A 13,221-nucleotide genomic window follows, 5' to 3' on the forward strand; every position below is an offset into this window, starting at 1 on the left:
GGATGAAAGAAAGACTGGAGGAACATTGGTAAATAGTGGAAGTGAAAAAGATTTCTCTCTGTATGTAACCCAGACCTAATGGGATTGATGCCCTGTGCATCTCTCAAAAGTTTGTTATAAATGCTTCTTGCAGTGATGTGGAAATGATGACGATGTGTCACAAAACACCTGAAATAGCATTCAAAAGTCATTTGAATGGATGTAGCTTGATCACACGTGAATTCTTCTGGTGAGGCAGGAAGTGGGGCTTTTGCCATGGGTCTGCCATTGGTAGTAAATGCTTTGGGATGATTTAGTTGAACCTTGTGCTCCTCAGCTTCCTGGCTGCAAATGGAGACCATGCAAGTAGGGACAGAGTGTGGCAGGGTAAATATTTATGGAAGAGACAGGGAAGTATTAATGTCATTGAGCAAATCATGGGTAAAACTTCCTCTGCAAGGTGTGTGGCTCTCCATATATGCATTCCACAAAGCTGTTTCAAATTGAAAAAAATATGAGGAAAGCCACTGGGATGATTCAGAAAAAGGATAACTTAACTTGAGAGGAGACTGACTGGCTTGAGAAGGGTGTTTTGCCTTGTAAATGTGCCAGGGCATGAGTGCCAGAAAGAGAAAGTTGCTTCAGCTAAAGCATATTCCTGGTATAAGGATAAAGGGGTATAAACTGGCCAGAGGTATGCTGTCAAAATAATATAAACTAGCTCAGGGCACGAGGACTGAGGTCAGCAAGGGAGGTGGGCTGGATGCATCCATGCTGGTGGGAGGAGCTGGTGGCCAGTGGGGCATGAGCCTGCTGTGGGGCTCCTGGGGAGTGGGCAGCAGCAATGGGCTTTGCCCGAGGAAATTTTTGTAGCCACAAAAATGTCAAAAATTTTTGTGAGCCCTGGGACTGACCAACTGTGTTTGTAACCTGGGATTAGACACCATATGTGGGAAGTAGCTGGGCAATAGTGTTCCTGCAGGAGTGACAAGGGCAAGCATCTGGATAGTTTCAAGAAAGAGTCAGCATTATTAATGTGGCATTATTAATGATGGGATATTTAGTGATGTCAGGGGACTGGGCTTGTTGACCTAGAAAACTCATTTTAGTGTTTTTCCTGGTCCCTCCTGTACTGATCTTCGCATTAAAAAAACCACTCAAAATACCCTAAACCAAAAAAAGTCTACTGATGACATGTCTTGGATATTATCAGCATGATTTTAATCTAGAGAAGGACAAAACCCAGAACAAATAGCTAAGTTCTTCCAGCATGCCAGGAAAATGTATGTAGATCTGTGCCTCCTCACCAACTCTGATGTTAAAGAAAAAACCAAACTCAACAAATCCCTCTTCCTGTTTTTGTGTCCTCTCAATACATCCGCTTGAAATTGTGATGAAATACTGAACTGTTAAGACAAACCTTGTGAGTAATACGTACCAGAGTAGCAGACTTTTTATCCTTTAGGTAATTTTCTATGGCATCATTATCTGGGGCAAAGACTGTGTACATGTTTGCTGCTTCTATTTCATTTGCCAGGCTGTATTGCTGTTGTGAAACACATAGAAACAAATCATAATGACCACTGATTGTCTCATATCAGTCCAAATGCAACCAAAGCAGAGAACTTCCTCTGTTCTTAAAACATTGTGAAAGAAATGTGAAAGCTTACAACGATGTAGCCCCTGAAAATGGAATAATCAGGCATTTGCTCCAGGCGGGCCAGCAACCTCGGCATGACAGAGCTGCGGAGGGGGGTCAGAACCTGGAAAGGGAGCAGATATCCCACATCAGCGTGTGTGCACCTGCTGTGGATCAGATGCAGGACAAAATGCTGTTCTGTGCAAACGCTTTTTTTTCCAAAGGCAGTTAATTATTTTGCACTGCCTGTGGTGCAGAGGAACAAACCCTCCCTTGTGTGGCCGTGTACCTTGTCAATAACGTGTATGACCCCGTTTGTGGATGCGATGTCACCGGCCACGATGTGAGCGCCCTCCACGGTGAGGTTCTGAAAGAGGGCGAGGAGACAGGGTTTTCATTCACATCATGGAGGTGGCGTTTTCCCAGCAGTTCATTCTGTGGATTTCCACACCTTCCTAAATGCTTGCCTAGGGCTCCACCATGGCTCTGCTCACACCAGTCCACACCAGGGGCTGGTTACCCTCTAGGAATCACGCACAGGAGAGGGGGCTTTGGGACTCTCTGTTGTTCCCTGTGTGCAGACTGGCAAAGCCATGGGGTTACTTGCACTGGAGTGGTTACCTGGGGTAGGTGCACTTCCCCACCCATGGGCAGGCTGAACCCTGTGCCAATTCACATCGACTTGGTTCTATGCAGCTTTAAAAGATCCCGTTCATGATTCTTTCCTTGGTGCATGGAAACTGGGGGAACTTTCCCCTCCCTTAATGGGGATGAAGTGTTTAAATGTGCCTTGTGTATTTCCAGAAAATCCTCCTCAGAATACAGAGTTTACCTCATAGAAAGGCTGAGTGGAAAGGGCTGTCAGTTGTAGTTATTTACCTTCAAAAATATCTTCTTGTGATTTAGGACTATTGAGTTGCTTATGTGGAGATGGGTGTGTTATCACTGCTTCCTTCTACCTTCCTGATTCTTTAAAATATGTTATTGGTTTTCCTTGATGCTCTTTGTCTTAATTTAGTTCACACAGGCTGCTCCAGGCAGAAACTGCCCTTTTGCTTGGTTGCAAGATAGTCCAGTGTTTGCGGCAGCTACTGGGACATTAGGAATAAATAATATTGTGGACAAATTTCAGCTAGGTAAAGTGGTGGAGAAAATCAAGCTCATGTTTCTCCCAGAGGGCCCAATATAATCCATCTATTCCCTTAATTTTATTACATGGTCTTTTTTTAAATATAACACCTGTGTGGTTTTGTAATACAAGAAAGTCAGTGGCAGTGATGGTCAGGGTTTAGTGTATGACACCGAAATGGTTTGCAGGTCATCTCACCCCATTTTCTTTCGACAAGTGTAGGAATTTGCTCTGTAGCGATGTTGGCAGCATGTCAGAGGACGATAAATTCTGGAAATCAGCAAAGCTGTAAGCTCCTGTCAGTACATGATACCTAAAGGAAAGTAACTGGATTTGAAGGTTTGGTATTTTCTCTCTCTTTTTTTTTTTTTTTTCCCCCCAGATAAATAAGCTTAGTGTGTCTAAAACCATGGTTTTTAAATAGGAATTGTTTGTATTATACCTAGTTCAGCTGTGTTCTGATCTTAGTTTGGCCTTTAAACATTTCTGGCATAATACAAATAATGCTTTGCTTCCAGTGGACTTGCTACAGAGATTTATACTGCTGTAACAAGAAGGGGAATCCTACGTCCTTCCTTTAAAATCATAAAACCTGTCTTGCTCTAGTGGCTTCAAACCAAAGGCTTGTTTGACATAAAAAGAAATAAATTAAAACAACCAACCAACCAACCAACCTCCCAAACAAATAACATACTTCAGTAGAGTTGGAATGTTACTTTTTGACATCCAAAAGGCTTTCTCTTCTTCATCCATGTTTTCAATTGCTTGCAGAGAGGGCACGAGGACAGTTAGATTAGAGGCGGTGGATAACACTGAGTTTATCTTGGCCTCCTGCATGAAAGTAAAGAGAGTAAAATAATTCATCCTCAGGACAGTCTATAAATAGCAGCTGGTGACTTCTTAGCAAGGTGGAGTATGTGACGTCCTTTGTGACCAGCCTGGAGAGGAAAAACTATTATACTGAGCAGTGACTTGAACCAACAGTACTTTGAGCTGTACAAAAATGGTCAGAGGGAGTCTATTTTTTTAACACAATAGATTGCTAGCATTTAAAGGGCAGAAACAATGCTCAAGTCAGAATTGTTTTTTATTATGAAACACATAACTTGTCTCCTACAAAAGTTAGTCTGTCTCATGGATTCTGTATTATGCACTTGAATATTGAAAAATAAACAAGATGATGAATACTAATAGTTACTGATAACTTCAAGTAATTTACTCTTACAGAGCACTCCATGCTATTTAAAAGATAGAAGGACTATGGACTGTGAAATAAGAAACTCCCATGACACAATGTTCCCATTCCAAAGAGGACTATTTAACATGGCTGGGATTTTTCAAGATGTCCAGGACTTATTTGTGCCCACTAGGCCTACAGTGGAGCTTGCTGCTGACAGCTCTAATTTTAGGTGGGGCTTGTCAGCTCTGTAGTGTGCATGAATTGATTCATCTTCCATATGTTTGTGTCTGCCTTAAGGATGGAGAAAGCCTCCACTGGAGAAGATTTTTCCAGTTGTGTGGATTTTTTTGTTTTTGTGGAGTGAAAAAAGGAGAGCAAAAGATTTGAGCGTGATTTTGCTGTAGATGAGATTCTCCAAACTTTTCACAGGCTCCACAGCTTGCCATTTTCAATGCTGTAAAACTCAGGGGAGCAATATGAGTATAGGTTGTACCTTTTTGCAGCTCGTATGCTGCCTGGGAGCTGCTCGTTTTGGACAGTCCTTCATTACCCATATTGGGTTTTAAATCAAGAAGGGAATCATCTCCCTTAAATAGCTGGGAATTTTGTCTCTGTTAAGATAATTTTTCTTTCTAGCCATCATCCCAGCCACCTTCCAAATATTTAAATATAGAAATAGCAACACTCTTCCCCATCTCATCCTTTCTGACCAGCAAGAAAAATATTTGGTTATAAAAAGTGGTAAACATCACATTCCTGTTCAACTATGAAATTAAAAACCTCACAGATGGATCTATCTCCTTATTTTGCTCATGTTTGTAGTTACCGTTGTTTAGTTTGATACTATTTCTCTGAAGTGTAGCAGAAATTTCCACATCGCTGTTTCAATAGATTATATGGAATCTGCCCTCTGATTTTCCCCCTCATTATCTAAAGAGCTCACTAGCAGGTGAACAGCATTTCTCATTGTGTCCATTTCTTTAAATTCTTAAGTTGCTCTATACAGTGTCCAGTGCTGCAGCCTGAGCTCACGACCAGGCAGATAACTGACTTGAATTAGCCACATTAGCTTCTCTTTCAAGCAGTTCCCTGAGGTGTTTGTTGTAATTGTGTGCTTTAATGATCTCCAAGCCATCTAACTTTGAAAAGCATGAAAGCAACTAATGTGCTGTGACTTCTCCTTCTGATGCTTTTCATTAACACATCACTGTTCTTTTTTGTTCGCCTTGTATTTGCTATACACTTCCTATATTTAGGTTTTAAGCTCCTTGTGGGAGAAACAGGTTTTGATCTTTATTCCTACAGTGCCAATCATAGTGGGGTAGGACCTCTAATGTTACTGCTGCTTCAGTAATAGATGATAACATGAAAATAGAAAGTAGATGGTGACAATCCATCTATCCAGAACTTTGGTTTGTAAAATTTAATTTGGTGTTTCTTCCATAATCTGGAGCCATACAAGTTAATCTCTTCCTTCAGTGAGGTTGTTCGGCTTGGAGAAGAGAAGACTCCAGGAAGAACTTTTTCAGCCTTTCAGTACTTAAAGGGAGCTTATAAGAAAGACAGGGCAGACTTTTTAGCAGGACCTTTTTCAAAAGAAAACTGAAAGAAGGTCGATTTAGATTAGATATGAAGACTTTTTTTTACGATAAAAGTGGGAGAGGTTACCCAGAGAGGTGGTAGATACCCCATCCCTGGAAACATTCAAGTCAGGTTGGACGGGGCTCTGAGCAAACCTGACCTAGTTGAAGATGTCCCTGCTCGTGGCAGGGAGGTGGACTAGATGGCTTTTAAAGGTCCCTTTCAACCCAGACCATTCTGTGATTCACTGTGACTCTATGTACCTTGGTCAAGCCTGCCAGACTGAGTTTTTCCCCCTCGCTTGCTGTGGCAGCAACACGCTGATCACCCACACACTCGCATTTTCCTGCCATGGGCACAGTGAAAATGGTGAGGGTTAGGCCTTTGTCCACTGAATGAGAGAAGTTGCAAGGAGCCACTTGGGGGTAAGTTCAGTCTCTGCTTGCACCATGATGCTGTTCATCTGCACCACAGTGTATTTACATACAAAGCTAGTCATGGCTTACGTGACCCCCTGCCTCAGAGAGGAGGCTTGTAACTAGCTCTGTGGAGCCTCCTTGCTTGCCTGAATTTGGGTTCAGAATTTGTTTTTCAGGTAGAAATATGGAACCAGATGATCAACCCCTCCATGAGTGGTGGGATAGGTACTCTGATGCCTCTCCAGAGCTGCAGCCTCTGTTCTCTGATGGCAATATTGCTGTAAGGTTCCCATTCCTAAAGGTTACAAGGCTTACGTATTTCTGCAAACTGGAACATACTAAAAAAATTAGGCATGAAGTATACTTACATTAACCCACCGGTTAAATGCAGCTGCTTCTGACAGAGTAGATAGCTCCTGTTTGGAAAGAGGAAGAGAGAGTAATGAGCAGCTAAGCTGTAATTAGCTGTACCAAAGTACTCTTGCCTGTGGTGTAACCCACTGTGTTTGGCCTGGCTGATGTGACATGGAGGAGGAGGTTTTCAGTGTGTCTGAAAAGGGAAGACATCAGTGTTTTTCTAATTCTAATACTTTCTGGTGATGGAAATGGTGAGTTACCAACTCTTGAAAATCAGGCTGATGATTGCTTAGGTGTATTAAGTGTATCTGACCTTGGTGCGTATTGTGTACTGACCCCAGGCTAAATGTTAATTTTCAGGGCTTCTAAACCTAAATCTTTTCTTAACTCCATGCAAAATTAATTAGAATTTATGTTGTTTTGTTTGGTGTTTGTACAGCATCTTACATATGCTGCAAGTAGATAGCCTTTATTCTGCCACAGTACTTAGAACAGAGATAGATGATAATATGAGCAGGGGTGGCAGACAGTGCTGAAAGCCATGCAAGATTATTGCCAGCGGCTGAGGCAGAGGACACTTTCATTTTTCCTACACTGTTAAATGCATATATATTTCACCAATTTACTTGCTTTTGTTTTATCTGCCTGTGGGTCAGCATGGTTTGTTCCAACATGATAAATTGATCATTTCCACTTAGAAATACTTCAGGGCAGAATTTCAGAAGAGCTGACTGCTTGCTGCTTCCAACTGGGAGGTGAGTGCTTAGCACTTTTGCAGGTTTGGACTCTGGGATTGGCAAGAAATACACTCGGATTCCTTAAGCTACTTTCCAAGCTGTGTTTTTAAACACAACAGATCATTTATGTATCAGGCAAGTGTTTCCTGCTGGAAGACTGTTTGCAGATAGCAGTGATGGGCATCATATTTTTCTAGCTGTTTATAAAGGCTTTGCTATCTCTCTGGTTAAGATCCAGCATGAGAACTGTGCAGTAGATCCTGTGCTCAGAGAAAGTGACCATCCTACTTACGTCTGCAGCATTTCCATAGCATATTGTACCATCTCCTTCGTAGCCCTTTGGACACACACACTTCCAGCCATGAGAAAACTCAAACTGACAAGTTGCCTTTGAACCAGAAAGAGAGAGAATTTGTCAGATACTCAGGAGACCACTCAAGAGCAAGAATGGCCTGTAAAGCCTCTTACTGGAACCCATTTATATACAAACACAAACTTACAAAGGATGTTTGTACCATCTTCCGTGGATGTCCTCAGTCTCCTATAGGACACACTCCATCAGCCCAGGGCACTAACTTCCTCACCTACCCACCCTGCACTAAATCTGTAGGAATCCAAACTCTTGTTCCACCTTTCTTATTTCCTCCCTACATAAACTGGACCCTATTCCTTCATCCAAATATGACAGACTTATCCTCTGCTCCCCAGTACTCCTCACTTTAGCTCTGTCCTTGTGCCCCCCCCCCCCCCCCCCCCGCACTAGTGTGGCTCTTGCAGGCACTACAGGACACAGCAGAGCACATACAGCTACTGATACAGCTGACAGATGCCCGGGGAGAGATGTGTGACTTGGGTAAACATCCCAACAGTCTGGTGCATTCAAGTTGTAGTTGCTGGTAGAGAAGCAGCATTTACTTATACCGAGCTCGAGATAATCCTTCTGTGCAGGCAGATTTGGGAGCAGCCCTTGCAGTCTGTCCTCAGCTCATGTACCATACTGACATGGTTCGCATAGCATTTTTGGTGCTTGTAGCACTACCTGGAAAATGCTTTCTCAAACAGAAATTGCAGGCTTGAAATGGCAAGTAAATTCTATGGTGTGCGCAGGAGGTGAGGTGTGATATGTATCTGAACACTTTGTTCAGGGAATGATAAATTACTCACCAGATGATGGCATTTTCCATTTTGTTCCAGGCACGAGTTTATGGGTGTGCACTCAATTCCATTCCCCTGAAATCCATCCTTACACTTGCAGTCATTCTGTCATTTCAATGAAACACAGCAATTAATTAAAATGATTAAAATAGTGTGCATATTCTAGACATGGTGAATTAGTTTCTCTGTGTTTCTGTGTAGCTTAGCATTGACTTCAGTGGAATGACGCTGATTTAATATCTCCAGAAGACCTTTATACCTGACATCTACTAATGTATTTACTGAAGAAGTATTTGCTGCCATGGTATCACCACGTAGGAAGGAGAGAGGACTGGGATAAGAACTGAAGGAGACTGCTTTAAGTAGAGAGCACGGTGTGGAAATGACATCGTAGCTGGGAGGGAGGGGAGGATTTGGGGAAGAGAACAGATAAGGAAGCAGAGCAAAAGGGTTGAGGACTAGCACCGAAGATGGCAATGAATGTGAGATGTGAGGACCTACCTGACCCGGCCCAACGTATATGCAGGTGGCATTTTCGTGGCACCCTGCCGCGATGGGTAGCAGGCAGTTGTTGATGGCTGAGCAGTCCCTTCCATCGCCTGTCCATCCTGCCTGGCAAACACACATGTGCTCTCCTGGGCCTGTCTGAATGCACTCAGCCTAGGGGGAGATGCAGAGGCATCAGTTCAGGACAGTTAGGTAGCATCTGGCTTCAGGTGCAAGGCCTGTCTAAGCCACAGTGACCCTGCTATCTGGGGAAAGAACCTGGAACTCCAATGAACATCGTGACTCTTCTGCAAAAGTTTCTGGCCCCACCTTCCCCTCTGCCTACTTTTTCATGGTGTCAAGCTCTGTGGGGAAAGCACGTACTTACATTGATATTGCAGCCACCAGGGTTTAAAGCAGCACAAGGATCAACTTTGCTGCAGCTCAAGCCATCTCCCTCATAGCCAGGTTTGCAAACACAGCTACAGAGACAAGAGGAGGAGGGAGGCGTTAAACGTGATAGGACAGCTCTAAAATAAAGTGATTGTTTTCCACTGTAACATGCTATTTATAGGCAGCTTAAAATTGGTAACCTTGGATTCATGATGCAAGTAGCCTAAGTGCGTACATTATGTTTTTTTCCAAAATGTTGACTGGGTTAATTGAGTCAAATCAGGGATTCATTCTCTGTGTATGAGATGGGGAGTGAAATTAATTCTGAGCTGATATGATCATTGCAAAGTTGAGCTAATGGCTCTAAATTATTTATGAACTGGCTACGTTCTTTCTTTCAGTGATGCTGAAAATAGCTCTCTCTCTGAAACGTATGCAAGACAACTGTTTGCCTGGGTCCCCTCCCCCAGGATTAACCTATATTGGAGGGAATTACTTAAGCCCTCGAGTTTGACAGCATCCCCCATTCTGCTTTCTGCAGTGACTCATTATGAATACACTGCATCAAGAGTCAAACTTGCTGCATCCGAAGGTGAGCTTGAGGCAAGTGCAAGGCAGCTGCAGCAGTAACAGAGGTTTGTAACCAGTCCTGTCAGGACTAGGGAACCTGTGCTGAAGTCTGCAGGGCTGTGGCATGCAAAACTTGCCTGAGCTGACCAGAGTGAGATATCTATCCCCAAACTGCTTGAGAATTCCATTGTTTTTCAGCAAGGCTCAAACTTCTAAATCACTAAGGGATGGTTAGAAATAAGGGGTTCCTAAGAATCTATGTAGATATTGGTAGGAAGGTAAGAAGGATCAGATCGGTGTGCATCTATCTTTCAGTGTTAAGTATAAGGTACAGGACAGGGTATTGAGATCTCTTAATTACTATCTTGCAACTCAAGGTCAATGTGGTGCATGATTATGCTTATTTGCAGCATAGCAGTATTGTAGTGGCTGATGTTTGTGTACTGCTGCCAGGGACTGTTTTGATCAAGCAAATGGCAAAGAGCTGCAGCATAGTTAATATTACTTTGATGAGAGTTACTGACTTACCTCACTGTGCCATCACTAATCTGACAGTCTGCATGTGCATGGCAGAGATGTAGGGAGGGGTCACAGGGAACAATCTGCTTATCACAAAGTTTCCCTGTGTATCCAATTCTGCATGATCCAGGAAGACAGATCCCATTGCTGTCTATTCGATTATCACACTTCCCATAAATGCAGAGGCAGTCTATTAGAGATAAATTACAGTGTGCAATTCCATAGTGGTAAAAGGCATTTATCCTTACATAGCATTTCTTATGAATCAGATCCTCCTATTTCTTCAAGAATCTAAACTTTTGTATTTTTTAAGTCTCACTTTGATGGGGGACTTAGTGTCTATTAATCATATCCATGTCTTTTCATGTGTGTTTTATGGGTAATTATTTAAAACCCATTGTATCTTTACAGTGCACTTATCTATCAATGAATTTCAAAGTACTTCAGCAAAGTAGTATCAAAAGGCTATGTTTTAGGCTATTAAGTTTGAAGTTACCAGTTGCACAACTTTTGGCGTACTTTCAGTGATATGGGAAGCCTTCGAATACTGAACCCACAATCCTACAGATTGCACAGTGCTGGGCTGGTACACAGAGCAGCAGCACTTTGTTGTGACTGGGCTAATTAATGCTGCTGGGAGGCACAGCAATGTGCCCAAAGGACACAGTAGGTAACCTCTGTGTATTCCAAAGCAGTGCCAGTGGTGACTAGTTAAGCAAACACTTATTACTACAGTGGGACAGGAGCTTAAAAAATTTTCTTATGGAATTTGTCTCTCAGCTTTTTTCCAGTTACCTCTGAACCTTCAAGTGAGCTGTGCTTCATGAATGACAGGCTGTCTCATAGCAAAAAAGGCTATAAGTTATTTTATAGAGGGGGGATATATGTGTGTTTGATATTGTATATATTGTGGACTCTCAAATGTATTATGATTTGACTTATCTGTCAGTATATGAAAGGTGACTGTAGAACTGAAAACTATTCAATAGATCAGAAATTATTCAGTAAGGAGGATTACTAAGTGGCCCTAAATACCATCTGTTTATAGATCTAGTTGTTCTTAGATTACATATATTTGTCATTGCTGGCAGAATCTGTTCTGTTGTGGGCCAGACCACAGATGGGAACAGAATAGCAAAGATTTTCTTTTCTATTACTTATGTGAAGGACACAAAAATTAAAAGAACAGTAAATAAGTAAAAAGTAAGCTATGCCCCCTGCAAAAGTCCCAATTAAGTCAATGAGAAGATTTACACTGACTGTACACTTATGGTGTATCCCATAAGAAATAAAGTACCCCAGAGACATCTTGCTCATCCACCACAGGGACTATTTAGTGATCAGTTAATTCCTACCTACATAATGTTCCTGGGGTGCAAAAGAAATAGCCCAAGCTCTTACACTGAGGATGTGCTGCTGTACTTACTTTTGTCACACTGAGGTCCATATTTGCCAGGGTCTGAGCAGAACTGGCAGTGTGAGCCCTGAAATGCCTCAGTGCAAATGCAAGTCCCATTTCCATCCAGGCCATCCATGCACTGTGATATGGAAAAGTGGTGATTGCTACATATAAATTAAAATAAATCTTTACCCTTACCCCAGAGAAGAGACTATATGCCTGTACATATTATGACTATGATAGACTCTCAGGAAGTATCTCAGATTTGATGACAAAGGTGTTTCAAAGCAAAAGTTTTCCTTATGCTTTTCCTTTGCTGCTATATATTCTGCCTTCCTTTACAATTTTAAGGTGAGAATAGTGAGCTGGGTCATTACTCTGTGCTGTGCAAACTAAAACAATGGGAATGGACCATGCAGCGTTGCCTGTATGCCGTATGTTGGAACCCCAAAAATCTGCAATTTGGACATCTGAGAGGGGACCAATTCGTTTTCCCTCCTCTGTATGATGAACCTGAAATTCATGGTCATAAATGAAGGGGACAGCTCTTGTAGAGCCCAACATTCCAGTTCTGCAGAAGGGCTTCAGGGACTTTTGGGACACAGCCTGTCCTTCCTCCCTTGGAGTGTAGGGTGCTGCCAGATGCTCTTCTTACCTGCCCATTTCCTGAGCAGGGTTTGGAGAAACCTCCTGGACACGGACTGCAGCCAGGGCCAAAGAAGCCTTTGCAACACTTCGGTTCCTGTGAAATAAAGCAAATATCCTCTTTTACAGTGCCTTAGTGCAGAGGCAGTACACAAAACCCAACTCTCCATCGTGTTTTGGCCCTCTGGCATAGGCCCATAGGGATAACTGGCTCTGAAAAGGATTGTGTTGGACCAGAACCACCTCTGTGATGGCCTTGTTAAAACTAGGTAGGGTGCTGGCAGGCACAGGCCACCAGATCCTTCTCTTGTTCTTATCAGACTCGTCACTGTCAGAAAACCCTGTCCTGTCCCCACGTACGAACATGTCTGTGTGTGTCTGCTTGTATTGTGTGCACTCTTACATTTGCCAGTGGGAGTGCAGTGCAACTGGGAGACAGGCAGTCTCCTTTGCATCTGAGATGCTGTGACAGCCAGACACGTTGCTTTGATCTTCCTCCTTCCCCCCTGCACCAGTGTGGGATTTAGCCACCACACAGCCCTAAATGGCTTTTTTAACTGCGTCTTTTATTTTATTCATGAATTGGCTGCTTGGTCTGTTTATTTATCAAGGGCACAGAAAGTGCATTAGAAAAAACCTCATTTATGTGTGTGATTCAAGGGAAACAGGGATTAGCAAAAGGCTTTCAAAGCTTACAGTTTGTAGACTTATCTGCTTGTTACTAAGCAGCACTCACAAAGTGCAGAAGCCTATTTAGGAGCCCCAGGAGCTGGAAAGGTGTAAGTACTTCTTAGAGGCTAATGAACTCTGTGAGAACTAGACTTGTCAAGCAGCAGTTGGACCCCAGTTCTCGTTTCCCATTCATTGTTATCCAATATGATGTGAAGTCCTGGGACAAGAGAAGAGACCCAGCTGTTCTGTTCTTCATGGGTGAAGCTGTAGGGGGCAACAAACACATTTGGGCTTGCAGCCCTATCTGAAAACTCCTGCAGAGTATGAGTGCGTTCTTGTGAATAATGTGAGACAGCTAAAA

General features: G+C 42.8%; 1 protein-coding gene across 4 annotated transcripts in view; it reads right to left on the bottom strand.

Moving 5' to 3' along the window:
* Positions 1–13,221, bottom strand: part of STAB2 (stabilin 2) — an 86,527-nt gene that overhangs the window by 41,145 nt on the left and 32,161 nt on the right. For all 4 annotated transcript variants that reach the window (XM_032687859.1, XM_032687860.1, XM_032687858.1 and 1 more), the window contains 13 exons: positions 12,199–12,285; positions 11,571–11,682; positions 10,154–10,334; positions 9,051–9,144; positions 8,678–8,836; positions 8,186–8,281; positions 7,314–7,409; positions 6,296–6,343; positions 3,442–3,578; positions 2,946–3,060; positions 1,908–1,985; positions 1,650–1,742; positions 1,418–1,525 (listed from right to left, as the gene is read on the bottom strand). In XM_032687859.1, coding sequence (XP_032543750.1) covers positions 1,418–1,525; positions 1,650–1,742; positions 1,908–1,985; positions 2,946–3,060; positions 3,442–3,578; positions 6,296–6,343; positions 7,314–7,409; positions 8,186–8,281; positions 8,678–8,836; positions 9,051–9,144; positions 10,154–10,334; positions 11,571–11,682; positions 12,199–12,285 — 1,404 coding nt within the window. The remainder of the gene's footprint in view (positions 1–1,417; positions 1,526–1,649; positions 1,743–1,907; positions 1,986–2,945; positions 3,061–3,441; positions 3,579–6,295; positions 6,344–7,313; positions 7,410–8,185; positions 8,282–8,677; positions 8,837–9,050; positions 9,145–10,153; positions 10,335–11,570; positions 11,683–12,198; positions 12,286–13,221) is intronic.

This window comes from Chiroxiphia lanceolata, chromosome 5 (genome assembly GCF_009829145.1).
Source record: "Chiroxiphia lanceolata isolate bChiLan1 chromosome 5, bChiLan1.pri, whole genome shotgun sequence".
Lineage (NCBI taxonomy): Eukaryota > Metazoa > Chordata > Aves > Passeriformes > Pipridae > Chiroxiphia > Chiroxiphia lanceolata.